Source organism: Galeopterus variegatus, unplaced genomic scaffold (assembly GCF_000696425.1).
Source record: "Galeopterus variegatus unplaced genomic scaffold, G_variegatus-3.0.2 Scaffold6760, whole genome shotgun sequence".
Classification (NCBI taxonomy): Eukaryota; Metazoa; Chordata; class Mammalia; order Dermoptera; family Cynocephalidae; genus Galeopterus; species Galeopterus variegatus.
The window spans coordinates 29,887-45,532 of record NW_007732871.1 but is presented as its reverse complement, the minus strand read 5'-3'; the positions used below and the strand labels follow the sequence as shown (position 1 = coordinate 45,532).

Below are 15,646 nucleotides of genomic sequence, written 5' to 3'. Positions count from 1 at the left end.
TTGTATGGGGCACAACTGAGAGATTCAAAGGACATACCTAAACAAACTAGATGTAGAAAACATTGCAGTTAGGGAAATAGGACCTAAATTGGTCAAAAAACCATGGAACTTTACATGTGTGTGTTCATGTGCATGCACATGTGCCATAATGCATGGGTGCATACATGTGTGTACTTGTGTGTGCAGGACCTTATCTCTACTCTGGGGAATAAGTTTCCAAAAGAAGATTTGCTTGGAACTTAAATTCCTAAAACTAAGTCAATGAGTATTTTTTTAAAAATGTCTTCACAACCCTATTGGATAGATACCCTACTTTTTTGGCAGTGGAGTTATAATTACAACTCAGGTCTCCTGGCTCACAGCCTGTGACCCTTCTACTAAGCAAGACTGGATTCCTTTCACAGATCAGTTCCATGGGACTGGAAGAGACTCAGACCTGTATTTCTGGAAGTCTCTGGGCTTGGGCTCGGATCTGGTGCTTCTCTCGGAGATAAGTGGTGACCACATCAGGATTCAGCCAGGTGTTATGAATCTGGACACCAATTCTCACCCCCCTGCTGGGGGCTATTCCATTATGCTCTGCTTCAAGGTAGTACTTGGCTCCACCCAACAGCTCCAACTTGGGGGTCTTCTGTTGCCAGGTCCCTGCATTCCCATTCTGTTCCCAGGAGTCAAACCAGTCAGCGGTGTCAGCCCTGATGGAAGCCACTTTCACCTGTGCCCGAATAAGCACATCAGGATCAACACTAGGACGCTTCTGGGCAGCTCCTTCTCAAACACGAAGTGTCTGAACAGCTACTAACAAGAGCCTTTTTAACTGGTCTGTCTTTTCCAACAAGTTATCCCAGCCACCTCAGCCCTGTGGTTGTTTATGCTTCTTCACCCCTCCTTCTTTCTCTCTTTCTTTTTCAATTGAATAGTATTCAAACGAGGCTAGATGGACCGTGGTTTAGAGCAGGAGTAACCCACCTAAAACCCTAGGTTTACAAGATGCTGTGGAGAAAGTACTATTTAGCCTTTGAGAGACTTAGAATAACTTGACCCCATCAAAATCTATGACGTTTCTCTAACCAAGTAGCGAACCAATTTCAAGGAAGCATATTAATAATTTGTGAAAAAATATTGTAGTGTTTTGTCAATGGTACAACTGAATTTTGGCTGTTTATTAAGGGCATCTTTTCTTATCCTTTAAAGTTGATGGGGAGATTCCTGCACAAGGCTGACTACATCTCTACCCCAAATTAGTGGAAAAGGCACAAGTTTCCTCGTCAGACAAATCTGAGTTTGAATCCTGAATATGCCTCTTGCTATACAAGTGGTCCTGGATTGGCTACACAATCCTTCTGAGCCTCAATTTCCTCATCTGGAAAATGGAGATAAATATACATATTTCACAGAGAGGCAGTGAAGATCAGAGACAAGGTATGTAAAAGAGGTAGCATAATGTCTGGCTTACAGTAAATGCTCAATATATGGTAGATACCATTACATCTAGCCAAATTCTTTTTCAACAATTAAAGTCCCTGGTCACCTAATGGCATGTTACAACTACCTGTACAATATGAGAGCTTTAGCTTTAGATTTCTCTTTTTTCAGGGATATAGGACTGGGGACAAAGAAAAGGAAAATGAAGGCCAGCCTGTGGCTCACTCGGGAGAGTGTGGTGCTGATAACACCAAGGCCAAGGGTTCGACTCCCTATAAAGGGGTGGCTGGTTAGCTAACTTGGGAGAGTGTGGTCCTGACAATACCAAGTCAAGGGTTAAGATCCCCTTACCGGTCATCAAAAAAAAAANTGGTGCTGATAACACCAAGGCCAAGGGTTCGACTCCCTATAAAGGGGTGGCTGGTTAGCTAACTTGGGAGAGTGTGGTCCTGACAATACCAAGTCAAGGGTTAAGATCCCCTTACCGGTCATCAAAAAAAAAAGAAAAATGAAGGCCAGCCTGTGGCTCACTCGGGAGAGTGTGGTGCTGATAACACCAAGGCCAAGGGTTCGACTCCCTATAAAGGGGTGGCTGGTTAGCTAACTTGGGAGAGTGTTGTCCTGACAATACCAAGTCAAGGGTTAAGATCCCCTTACCGGTCATCAAAAAAAAAAAGAAAGAAAGAAAAGGAAAGGAAAATGAGAGGAAGGTAAATACCTTAGTCCTTGGTTCCTCTGACCAACTGAAATGCAAAGAAGCTTGGCTGTCTGCTTGGATCCAGAAAGTGTAATTATTTGTCTCTGGAGCCACAAAGAATCCACTGAGCCTTGCTCTGTAAAGAAGAAGATCACAGAGTTAAACAAGAGTAGCCAAGGCCTGAATCACCAAACCAACAAATGATTGCACTTGTACTTTGTTTTTCTTTATGGTAGTAAGGAAGAGAAACCTGATTCTTATACCATGTGATTGTCCAGAGTATTCTAGAAAGAACTGTAGCACCTGCACAGTCTCAGTGTCCCAATCGTCTCTTCACTGGCCACAAATCTCCTTGCACTTGTGTCCTCTTTGGGAACATCACAGCCACAGCAAAGGACTGTGTGGAGGCTCAGCTGAGAAAACCACCAAACACAGCCATACAGGCCTTGGGCCATGGCAGGAACTCAATCAATAGTTCAATCAACATTTAAAAAATAAGATAAACTCTAGTGAACTATGTCAGAGATAAATGTGACTAAGACACTCGTTAAACTACTCAAATAAATATCAAGAATATCGTCTGCTTGTTATTTTTTAAATCTTCAGATAACCAATATAAAGAGGTTTTTAATTTTGCTTTAATGTACACATTACTTTTATCTTAAGAGAGAATTTTATATTTAAAAATAGTTTTGAAAATAGCTATTTTAAAGGTCCATCAACATAATAATATTAATTTACCAATCAACAGACAAGTATTCCAATTTTTTAATGTACAATTTTTAAAAAAAATAATGAGAGAGGAAATGGAAAGTGAGTTACTATCTGGTTTGTGACTCAGAATGGCTGTTAAAGGAACATACCCTACAGTTCCCACCATATTAATCAAAATGTTCTTTGCCTTTTGAGGTGGTCTGATTCACTCCTTAACACTCCCAAACACACTGAATATAGATGAAAGGTTTTCCTTTGAACATTATCAATGGTCCTCAAAAAATACAATAAAGGTGCATTATTAGGTGCCACAGTTGACTGCAAATTACTGCCACTTTAGAACCATAAATTGGCAGTTAAATGCCTACTTAGTAAGGCTTCAGGAGATGCTCCTCCATTCACAGATTTTCTTCCCGATTTGGCTTCTTCATCCCTGAAATTCCCTAAACAAGGAACAAAGCCTTTGTTTCCACCATTGAGTTGAGACATAAAATGATAAGAATCTTGGAGGAAGTCACGGATTGGCTGAAATTCAAACTCAAGAGTCAGAACCAACCTCTCTGAGATTTCAAAGGGAGAAGAGATTGGTCACACAGTAAAGGATTAATCACTGCGCATATGCACAGAGAGCACACTAAGTGAACGCTGTCTAAGTAATTCTCAAACTTTCTGTATTTTTAAGCTCACTTAAGAATAGTAAACATTTTAATCTTTGAAGGGATTAAAAAGACTTCAGACTACAGGAAACAGGAAAATCACAATCACAATGCAGTCACTACTACAGAAAACAATGTCTTGCAGAATCCATAAGAGCTTCCCCCATACACAGGTCACTGGGTTGACCTTCAGCCTTGGGTAGTTGTTTCAACAGATCACTTGCTGCCCAGCCTTTCCTCCCTCATATGCCCAAAGGGCAAAGTCTTGCATCTGTCATTAGCATCAACCAGATGTTAGTTTCCCTTCTTAACCACAATCCCTGCAGCAAGTTTTATCCTGCTGTCTACCAAGTCTCCCAGCCTGCTCAGCTCAGTGTTCTGATTGATAATCATCTCCAAAGAGGATTGTAAACTGAATTGTAGAAAATATAAATTTTACATATTGATCAAAATTTATAGTGCACCTACAAAGTGTCTGTTGGTTACTAGTGAGACCAATACTGGTTGAGAACACTATCAAACTCTGTTGTTGAATTGGCTGTATCCTAGCCTCACCTAGGCTAATAAGGATGCTTTTGATATGGACTTCCACTTTTCTGATAACATACCTGAAAGGTTGTCCTTCCTTTGACCAAAATCCAGATGGAGAACTGGCATTAGGGACAATCTGCCACCTGTACCCAGGGGTGGCGTCAGTCAGGTCCAAGCCTTCAGCAGCATCTCCAACTTCAAAAAGAAGCCCACGATTACCTGTAAGATATGTATGTCTAATAAACGTCAGAGGGTATTCCTCCCAAAATTGAGGAACTACTTTATTTCAAATTACAGAGCAAAAGATGATCCAGGTACTATCTGTAAAGGTGAGTCAACACATGAAGTGGTCATGTGTATCATCTATTGATAATAAAAGTGCTCTGGAAAGCAGAAAATATTCACTGGGGTAAGATGCGGCCTCTTGGAAAGAGAGACTCGATAAGAAAGAGTAAGGGGAGACATTCTCAGAGGACCAGAGAAGAGAAGGAAGCCCTTTCTAAGGCAGTATCAAGTCCAGGAGAAAATGTCAAAGAGCAAACAGTACTGTGGTTGGGTAAAAGGAGGGCAATGTGATTATGTGCTTGCGATGTGACTTGTCTTTGTGCTTTCTGAAGCCAAAAATGGACTTCAGTATCTTTTAAGGTCAAGTTCAGCCTGGGAATTCTAGGCCCTAAAAGACCAGAAACTTTCCGCCGAATTTGTCAATACTTAAATTTTTCAAGTGCCACGGCCTCAATTTGTGAACGTCCACCTAGAACCAGTTATGTAACATGCTGTTATTATGTGACATTTTAAATGATGTTGTACTTATTACTTTCTGTTTTATGTTAAGCAAACCAAGCCAAAAGCACGAGTGCAAGCAACATTGGACACTAACTTGGGTTGAGGGTGAAAGCTCTGTAATCATACAGCTGTGGGTTCAGATTCCAGCTCTGCCACTTAGTAGATGCGTAGGTTTGAGCAAATTCAACATTGGACACTAACTTGGGTTGAGGGTGAAAGCTCTGTAATCATACAGCTGTGGGTTCAAATTCCAGCTCTGCCACTTAGTAGATGCGTAGGTTTGAGCAAATAGTTTAATTCCCCTGTGTCTTCATTTTCTCATGCACCAAAATGGGGCCAATAATAAATAGAAATAATATGCTAGGACTAAGGGAGCCAGAAATATATACACAGAGCCTGAAATATAGTTGGTGCTCAGTAAAGGATAACTATGGCAATTATTATTATTTTAAACTGCTACTGTTGTTTCTCACTGACTCCTAAAATAAAGAGGTAGATAAGGAATAAGCAGAAAAGTAAGAGCGTATTTTAAGAATGTTACTTTAAACCAGGGTTTCTCAACCTCACCACTATTGACATTGCAGCCTGGATAACTCCGCTATGCGAGCTGTCCTGTGCACTGCAGGGTGTTTAGCAGCATCTCTGTCCCCTACCCACCACATGCCAGTATCACTACCACCACCCTAGGTGTAACAGCCAAAAATATTTCCAGACATTGCCAAATGTCCCCCGAGGGGCAAAATCACCCCAGGTTGAGAACCGTTACTTAATGTAGTAATTTTCCCCACTTCTATGGAAACAAACTTTGAAAGCTCTTCATAAAGGACATTACTAACTGTACAACTAACCACATTCAGTAAATTATCCTACCACTATCCAGGTAGCTAAAGCGGGAAGTGCTCATAGAGGGAGCAGGCTTTCTATTTACTTACACAGGAAACACATTCTCTGGATTACTTGTTTCAGTAATTTTATTTCCTCGGATGGGAACTTTCCCTGGGTAAAAACTGCAGATCTGGGAGCTGGAGAATTCTCCAGCAGAAGCTTTGCATGCATTTTCACACCTGAGTGGCCTTTCTTTAGATTTTCTTCCCCCACTGGGCAGCTTCCCGTATAGGTGCTGAGCGAGCCTCTCAAGGTGACTCTCACTGCCTGCAGTTTAACCATTAAGTCAGCCCCTTCTGCACAGACGTGCAGCCATGGTTCTGGGCTGTCACACAACAACCACTTTTAATCCCTAACTACACTTGAGCCTCCAGTTCCAATGTTTAGCAGAAAGTGTTGCAATGTTGTGCTTTTAATTTGCAGCCGTGAGGTGGAAGCTTTAAACAAAGAAGGACAGGTGGAACCTGCTTCATTATCTCCTACACTTCTGCCCACGTCAGGCATAAGCTGGTAGCAATGTCACAATACATCCCTATTTGTCAAAAATGACAAATGCCCACAATGGAAAAAAGGCAACATTTAGATGCACCCCATTGTGCCCTATTCTCTGGCCTCGTCTAATGCTGTTGTTATGATCAGAGAAGAGCATCCTGTCTCTAATGCTCCTATCTTCTTAGACAATGGGAATGCACTGACCCATCATAGGAAGGGAGGCAGTTTGAGGATTTCTTCCAGTAGCTACAGAAATGTCTTCATGGCAGTTATGCTTTCTGGATCATGGTCTTCACCGAACCACACTGGCCATATGTCTGGCTGGGGCTAGGAATGCAGTGTCGCTAAGTACCTGAGAACACTAAGAGCCTCCCTGATATGAAAGCCTTGACCGGGGTACCATGGACCCGGGTCTCACCAAGCTAACCAGTCAAAGAGCTGAGGCAGAATTCAAACACTTTGATTTCTAGCCCCAGCCCTGTATGATTACAAACGTAACCGGAGAGTTCATTCAACAGACCTGATGACTTCCTTACCTGCCTGAGGAGCAGTGAGTCTTGCATCTTTTTCTGGAGCTCTAGTGGTGCACTCAATCTTTCTGGGAGAGACATGTTTAACATCGCATGGAATGCCTTGAAAGAATTTTAAAAATTATAGATACAGATATATAGATACATATGTGTCACAGCAGTGCCAGAATGAAGTAGACAGGCTCCTATTCTAAGGCAAAGGGCTGGATGTGGATAGAATAGCAAAAGTTGTCACCCCAGTTGAAGAAGGCCAGGAAAGTGAGAGTACCTTAGAGGAATCTGAAAGAAAGCCATGTAGTGCAATGCCATTCACTGGGGATTCTGAGCTTGGAGGGTAAGTGTGACACGAACTGTGAGGACACTCCCCTGCATCCTCAGTGTCACCAGCTAGAGGCACATCCCACCCGGTCAGCAGAACAAAAAGTTATAGACAAGTACCACAAAAGGTTTGCCACCCACTCCTGCTTGTCTCTGTAGAGATGGCTAAGGGGGGAGGGTAGGGAGAAGAGTGGATTTTTAGCAGGCATAGACCCCTGTGAAGAGGCAGCTGCACTCTTTCCTTCTCTTCACCCCCAAGACAGGGACACCTGAGGGAATTGCCCACGTATTGTGAGCAGGTCTGCAGGATATCCTGTTCCTTTCACACATTTGCAGAGCAGCAAGACTGAAATCCCACCTGGTCCCAACCAAACACAGGTAAAAGACCTTAGGCAAGATAAGTTGGAAGCAGCAAAGGTTGCTTCCCCCACACTCCTCATGCCATAAGAGACACATAATCTCCTACAGCACTTAAAACTATGGACTATTTTCAGGCATTTCAACATAGTTACCTGCAATGGTAACCTGGGCAGGATTGCCAAAGAAGTCTCCTGTAATTATGAGGTCTGTTCTTCCCCCAAGGCTCCCACTTTCTGGAAACACAGATAATATCTCTGCAAGAGTTTAAAAAAAAAAAAGTAAGATTCCAAATATAGACAAGGATATGACCCAGATAATAATATAATAATAGAAACTATCAATAATTTATTTCCTACTTTAACTTTCTAAGTCCAGCAAGAGTTGGAATTTTTTCTAGTAATAGCCATTTTAAAATACACATAATAAGTAAAGGACTGTAAATATATGTTACACAGGATCAATATTTGAAAGGAAGGGGGAATGCAGAGTCACTCACAGTATCACAAAAGCCCCTACACGCCTTGATGCTTTCTTGGGAATCTGTCTCCAGACCTCAAAGACTCCATTTACAAGTTAGGGAGCAGTAGGTTGCACCACATGCAGGAGTCAACTTTGGAATATCAGTCAAGGCCTCAATTCACCCATGAGTCTGCAATTTGGTCTAAGCAGAAGAATGAGCTAACTGTCCTCAGCACCCTTCCACTCTCCCCACGCCACGAGCTCCTGCCCCCTGTGCTCTCTCTACCTCACGCCCAGTGCTTTCACACTGCTCCTGATTGTTTGAGCCCCCCACGGTCATGTGTCAATTATCCCCAAGAATTTAACTTCATCTCACCCTTTCTTCTCTCATGATCAGACTTTGACAGTTCTAAGTTTCATTCCCTCCAGGGGAAAGAGGAGTTGTGTTTTCTGACAAACTGAAGGTCCAAGTAGACTAATCATGAATGGTCACCACTCCCAAATACAAATTTTAGGGCAGTGTTTCCTTATGCTTGCCCATAAGATGAAGTAGAGATACATGGGGGCAAAGATTATGTTATACTCAAATGTGAAAATTTACCACTAATAATAAAAAATCCCTTTGTTTAACCTACTATTTTATCATTCTTTCTTTTTTATGCTGACACTGGAATTTTGTATTAGCTTTGTGTTGAGATTATGTATTCAAAATTATGCAGGCTAAACAATTTACAAAGTTCGTAATCTTTTAACATGGTTATAGATATCTCATAATTCTTTTCAACATTCACAGAGCACCTACTCTATGGTGCTAGGGATACAAAAATGAATACAAAATAGCTTCTTCTCTCGAGGAGACCAGTATGGTAAGGAAGGGCAGGTGCACAAAAGTATAATTATAAGACTTTGGGTTAGCAAATTAGAAAGAGTATATGAAAGTACAGAAGGCAAGTTTAGGAGTAGGTGGGCATGGAAGAGTAGAAGAAAATTTCTAGAGAAGACATCTGAGCTGAATCTTAAAGGATGAATTAGAACTGGCTAAGTAAATGGGAGAAAGAGAGGGTATTTAAAGGAAGTAACAGCCTGAGTGTGGAGAGAAGAAATTGCACTGGGCATTGCAATTGTAAGTATTGCTGGAATATGAAAGAGAGAGCAATGGAGCTGGAGAAGCAGAGAAGGAGAAGATCAGAAGCTCAGACCATGTCCTGTAGGGGATGGGAAGGCTTTAGAAGATGGTAAGCAAGGAAGAAGCGTGAGATGTGTGCCTGATATAGAGAACTGTAGTGGCCATGCAGACCGTGGATCAGCAGGGGACAGATGGCAGATGGGGGGCTCTTAGAAACCAGACAGTATGCCACGCCAGAGATGATGGGGTTCAGAATTAGGCAATGGTTGTAGAGATAAAGTATTTAAGAAATATATGGGAGGTAAAACTGGCAGAAATTGGTGATTGGATACACGTAGAAATGAGGGAAATGAGAGAGGGAAATCTTGAGGCAATCATCAAAATTCAGCTTTTGCAGGATTAGACCATTTAGGTTGTAGAGATAAAGTATTTAAGAAATATATGGGAGGTAAAACTGGCAGAAATTGGTGATTGAATACACGTAGAAATGAGGGAAATGAGAGAGGGAAATCTTGAGGCAATCATCAAAATTCAGCTTTTGCAGGATTAGACCATTTAAATAGTGAATGTCATTTGCCCCACGACCTATGAAATATCTTGCACTTTTGGCAAAAGTAGATTATGATTGCTTCTGGAATGTGCACCTACCTCACAGACATTTCTTCAGTGGCCTTGTAATTGTATTCAACACTGTAATCTAAGTACTCTTCTTTAGTAGCTAAATTTCTACTACTAAATTGAGTTCACAATTCCATGCAAGTTTTCAATTTTCAGCATTTGTTTTTTAGTTTGAGGGTTTACTCATGAGATTGCAACACAATAGCTACCATCAGTATCAGCAAGTCATACATTTTGGAATGAATGCTCAGAGATGGGGTGTTAGAATAAATTGAAAGATGTGCTTTTAGATTTTTAAATGTCACCTCTTTTCTGCTATGTTTCAGAACATAGAACATGGCATGCCTCCCCTTTCTTTCACTCAATCTATATCTATAGACTTTGTAGAGACTTTGTATAGAACTCTACGACCAAGCTTCTTTTAATACAGTAACTAAAGCTGACACTGACACAAGCAACTTAATATTAACCAAAACCAAAGAGCCATCCCTGATTGTAGGGACAGCTTTAGGTGTTAAATGCTCATAGGAAAACGGCCAGAAGTGAGGGGAGGAGGATCCAAGGGTCTACAGTTGAGTGGGGCATGAGAGAAGGGATAAGGAGTACAGGGTGGAGAGAAATAGTACCTGAGTGTGTCTGGTACAGGAAAAGGTCCTGTTTAGCACTGATGAGCCATGCACTCTTGTGTACCATCGACCTTCAAAAAAGACAAAGTTGTGCTTTGGATGAAAACATCGGCTGGGATTGCATTTTTTAAATAGGCTGTCTAAAAGGAAATCACGGACTAACCTCTAGTGATCTTTAGAACAGTTTGGATACCAGCTCCCTTCCATGATGAGAGAAAAATACCAATGGGTCAAAGTTTTTTCTATTCTACAAAATTATTTATTGTATGGGAATAATACCTACTTCACAGGGCATCACAAACTTAAAAGGAATGAGGAACATGAAAGGGCCTAGACTGAGCTAGCCTATAGTAGATACTCAGCAAACATTAGTTTTATTCCTTCTTAAATGAAAGAGAGAAAGAGATAACTTCCACATGTTTTGGTCTGTACAGCTATGGGTAACATGTCATTATCATCACAATGAAATTAATATCATCTAGACAATACATTTTTAAGGAAAACAACTGGCAAATTATATAGTGGCAGAACATGAGGTAAGGTACTCAAAAATCTGGACTCCTAATTTATCTTTCCAAAGCTTGACAAAATTTGGACTCTTTCCATCTTGAAGAAGACATTTCCTAAAATGGTACAATGCATTTCATGAAACTATATTTCACACTTTTTAGATTCACAATACTTTGAAATTACTTGAGAAATAATTCCCAATGTTTTGTGCAATCACTACATTGAAACACTTTCATTGCCTGTAGATGAGTGCGTAAGACACAGTTATATTTACCCAAGTATAAGAAATCAAGTACATGTGGTTTTATTATACTATTGTCTGTGTATGTTTGAAATTGTGTACTATAAAAGGTTAAAGAAAGTAAGCAAGATGAGAAAGATAGATAATATAAGATAAAAACAAATTTGCCTATTCCCATTTACTTACTTTCCTTTGTTAAATACTGAGAAACTAACATTCTGGGAACCTGTAAAACAAAAAAACAGACATTAATACAGGAATCTGTGCAAATCTCCTAGGTTTGCTACCATAAACCCAAGGACTCTAATATCTTCAAGTTACTACCCAAACCTGTAATTTCTTTAATAGTGCCCAAAACAAACACCTCACAGGCTTAACACCATCAGCCCTGTGGACTTTCAACAACGAAAGGACAACTGCATACTGCATAGCAGGTGAGACTCCAGGCTTGGAGGTTAGACTGATTGTGCTTAAATCCTGATCCACTAGCTTCAGTTTTCTCACCTGTAAAGCAAAAATAATTCTACCAACATCACAGGTGAGGATTAAATTAGTTTATATAAAAGCTGTTTCTTATCGTGTTCTTCAGGGAATTCTCAATAAATGGTAGTTATTACTAAGGTCCTCATGAGAACCAATTCTTGAAATTGTTGTTGCTGTTTTGGTTGGTTTGGTTTGGTTTGGTTTCCATATGCAAAGAAAGAAGGAAAGAAGATTTTAAAATTTTGTTACTTCTCTAACAGACCGATGTAGTCGCCTTCCACACGGCACTGCAGAGTCCCAATACCATGGTCTTCCCGAATAGGATAGCTAAAGGAAGGAAAGAAGATTTTAAAATTTTGTTACTTCTCTAACAGACCGATGTAGTCGCCTTCCACATGGCACTGCAGAGTCCCAATACCATGGTCTTCCCGAATAGGATAGCTAAAGGAAAAAAAAAAAAAACTGAGGTAAGATTATCAGACAACTCAGTTCAGAAGTTCTGGCACTTTAACCAGGAAAGTAAAAAATAAAAGAAAAGGTAAATTAGCCAGAGAAAATTAGTAGGTACTGAAAATATGATGAGCTCATTAGGGCAAATACTTAGGGTTATACTAACGAGAGTTTTCATCAATACATATACTACCAGTCAAACACACAGTGTGAGAGACAAAATTTAACCTATTCCTAACCTCCATTTGGTCCTTTCTTTTCAAAATCTGTTATGCGACAAGTATAGCAAACCCCTATCAAACAAAAAATCTATTATCAAGTGTGAACCCCAAAAAGGACAATCCTAAGAAACAAACTGAGGATACCAGAGAGAAACTACATTATAGAATTTGGCTCTACTAAACACTAGTCCCAGAAAGCTAAACCAGTATAATTCTTGTAATGGCCTCAAAGGAAAGCTAATCCACCCAGACCAGAGTGAAGTAAAAATCCAGCAAAATGTTTGCTATCTGAACTGGAGCATGTAAAAAACACTCATTTTTATAATTTCTAGTTGTTTTTGTCTTTGGCTGATCATTATAGCACAGTGTTTAAGAGCATGAGCTCTGGAGGCTGGTTAGTTAGACAGGGTTCAAATCCCAGCTCTGCTACTTGCTCTCTTGATCAAGTTATTTAACCTCTCTGTGCTTCAGTTTCCTCTTCTGTAAAGTGAGACCCATAACCATACATACAAGATTATTGGCTGACTTAAATGTAAAGCATTAGAGCAGGCCTTGGCCTATAGTAAGCCCTTAATAAGTATTAGCTAGGATCAGAGAGGCACCCAGCCTGAGAGGCCAAAGATCCATGGAGACCATGCGCCCTGTGGTGCCAGTATGTAACCTAGCAGGTAGGCCTCACTGCCACCGCCTGACTCCATCCCCAGCCTGACTCCATCCCCAGCCCGGCCAAGTGTGCACCAATCAGAGAGGTGCCTAGCCAGAGAGGCCCAAGATCCACAGAGACAACACACCGTGCAGTGCCAGCACGTGACCCAGCAGGTAGGCCTCACTGCCACTGCCTGACTCCATCCCCAGCCCAGCTGAGTGCACACTGACCAGAGAGGCACCTCCCCAGAGAGACCCAAGACTTGAGGCGACCATGCACCCGAGGCACCAGTGGGCAACCAAGCAGACACTGAGGCAGCCATGCCAAATTGGCAGCCCCAGCAGCATCCTAGCCAGAAAATAGTGTTGAACCAGTGGACCATGAAATCCCCTGCCACAATGACTAAACATCAAAGGAAGATACCAGAAATATGAAAAATCAAGAAAGTACACCACCAAAGGGTAATAACTCTCAAGCGCTAGATCCTATAGAACAAGAAGCCCTTGAAACCTCTGACAAGGAATTTCAAGTGATAATTCTAAGGAAACTTAATTAGATACAAGAAATAACTCAGCTAGACAACACAATGAAAGGAGGAAAATTATACAGGACCTGAAAGAAGAAATGTACAAGGAAATCAATGCCCTGAAAAACAACATAGCAGAGCTTGCCAAGCTGAAGAATTCATTCAATGAAATAAAAAACACAACAGAGAGATTAACCAGTTAAAAGCTGCAAGAGAGAAGCGTCAAATCACCTACAAGGGAGCCCCAATTGCACTAATATCAGACTTTTCACCACAAACCCTAAAAGCCAGATATGAATGGGATGATATATTCAAAATACTAAAAGATAGAGATTGCCAGCCAAGAATACTCTACCTCACAAGGCTATACTTCCAAAATGAAGGGCAAATAGTATATTTCTCAGACAAACAAAAACTGCGGGAGTTCACTACCACATGACCACCCTTACAAGAAATTCTCAAGGGCGTACTGGGTTTGGTACCTGAAAAATAACTACCACTGCCATAAAAACTCAAGAAAAATCAAAACCCACTAGTAAAATAAAAATGCCAACAATGAAGAGAAAAAAAAAAGTTTATCTACAAACCAAGGAACCAACATATACAGAAGACAAATAGGAAATCAGAAAGAAAGGAACAAAAGACACTTAAGACATCCAATCAAAAATCAATAAAATGCTGGGAGTAAATCAACACTTTTCAATTACAACTCTTAATGTAAAAGGATTAAATTCCCCAGTCAAAAGACACAGACTGGCTGACTGGATTAAAAAGGAGGACCCAACTATATGCTGCCTTCAGGAGACCCACCTCACCTATAAAGACTCACATAGACTAAGAGGGAAAGGATGGAAAAATATTTACCATGCAAACAGAAATGAAACACAAGCTGGAATAGCTATTCTTATATCTGATAAAATACACTTTAAACCAAAAACCATAAAAAGATATAATGAGGGCCACTACATAATGATAAAAGGATTCATCCATCAAGAAGACATAACAATCATAAATGTATATGCACCCAATGTCAGAGCAGCCAGATTTATAAAGCAAACTCTATTAGACCTAAACAAGGAAAGAGGCACTAATACCATAACAGCAGGAGACCTGAACACCCACTATCAATATTGGACAGATCATCTAGGCAAAGAATCAGCAGAGAAACACAAGATCTCAACAACACTCTAGACCAATTGGACTTGGCAGATATCTACAGAAGATTCCATCCAACAACCTCAGAATATTCATTATTCTCATCAGCACATGGATCATTCACCAGGATAGATCACATGTTAGGTCACAAATCAAGTCCCAACAAATTCAAAAAAGTTGGAATTATCCCATGTATTTTTTCAGACCACAATGGATTAAAATTAGAAATCAATAACAAATGAAATTCTGGAAACTATACAAACACATGGAAATTAAACAGCATTCTACTTAATGACATATGGGTCCAAGAAGAAATCAAACAGGAAATCAAAAAATTATTGAAACTAATGAAAACAATGATACATCATACCAAAACCTGTGGAATACTGCAAAAGCAGTACTAAAGGGGAAATTCATTGTATTAAAAGCTTACTTCAGAAGAATGGAAAGATGGCAAGTGAACAACCTAATACTTTACCTTAAAGAAATAGAGAAACAAGAACAATCCAAACCCAAAGTAAGCAGACAGAAAAAAATCATTCAGAGCAGAACTTAATGAAATTGAAACCCCCAAAATGTAATACAAAAGATCAATGAATCCAAAAGTTGGTTTTTTGAAAAGATAAATAAAATTGACAAACCATTAGCACAGCTTAATAAAAAAAGAAGAGAGAAGACCTAAATAACAAAAATTAGAAATGAAAAAGGTGATGTTACAACTGATAAATCTGAAATACAAGGAATCATTCAAGATTACTATAAACAACTATATGCCAACAAATTTGAAAATCTGGAGTAAATGGATAAATTTCTGGACACAAACAAACTACCAAAACTGAGCCAAGAAGATGTAGAAAATCTGAACAGACCAATAACAATAAAAGAGATTGAAGCTGTTATCAGAAGACTCCCACAAAGAAAAGCCCAGGACCAGATGAATTCACAGCAGAATTCTAAAAAACACTTAAGGAGGAATTGACACCAGTTCTCTACAAACTATTCCAAAAAATTGAAACAGAGGCAACTCTCCCAAACTCATTCTATGAAGCAAACATCACCCTGATACCAGAACGAGGTAAAGATAAAACTAAAAAAGAAAACTACAGGCCAATATCCTTGATGAATATAGATGCAAAAATCCTCAATAAAATAGTAGCTAACAGAATACAGCAACACATACGTAAAATTATA

At 40.0% G+C, this 15,646-nt stretch overlaps 1 protein-coding gene across 1 annotated transcript in view; it reads right to left on the bottom strand.

The window, feature by feature from the left end:
* LOC103606641 (fibrocystin-like) overlaps positions 1-15,646 on the bottom strand; it is a gene marked incomplete at its 3' end in the record, with an annotated part of 92,141 nt that overhangs the window by 54,784 nt on the left and 21,711 nt on the right. The window contains exons 8-15 of the mRNA XM_008591208.1: positions 11,834-11,898; positions 11,161-11,200; positions 10,224-10,294; positions 7,547-7,648; positions 6,723-6,818; positions 4,101-4,242; positions 2,144-2,258; positions 437-715 (exon numbers count right to left, since the gene is read on the bottom strand). Of these exons, the coding sequence (XP_008589430.1) occupies positions 437-715; positions 2,144-2,258; positions 4,101-4,242; positions 6,723-6,818; positions 7,547-7,648; positions 10,224-10,294; positions 11,161-11,200; positions 11,834-11,898 (910 nt within the window). The remainder of the gene's footprint in view (positions 1-436; positions 716-2,143; positions 2,259-4,100; positions 4,243-6,722; positions 6,819-7,546; positions 7,649-10,223; positions 10,295-11,160; positions 11,201-11,833; positions 11,899-15,646) is intronic.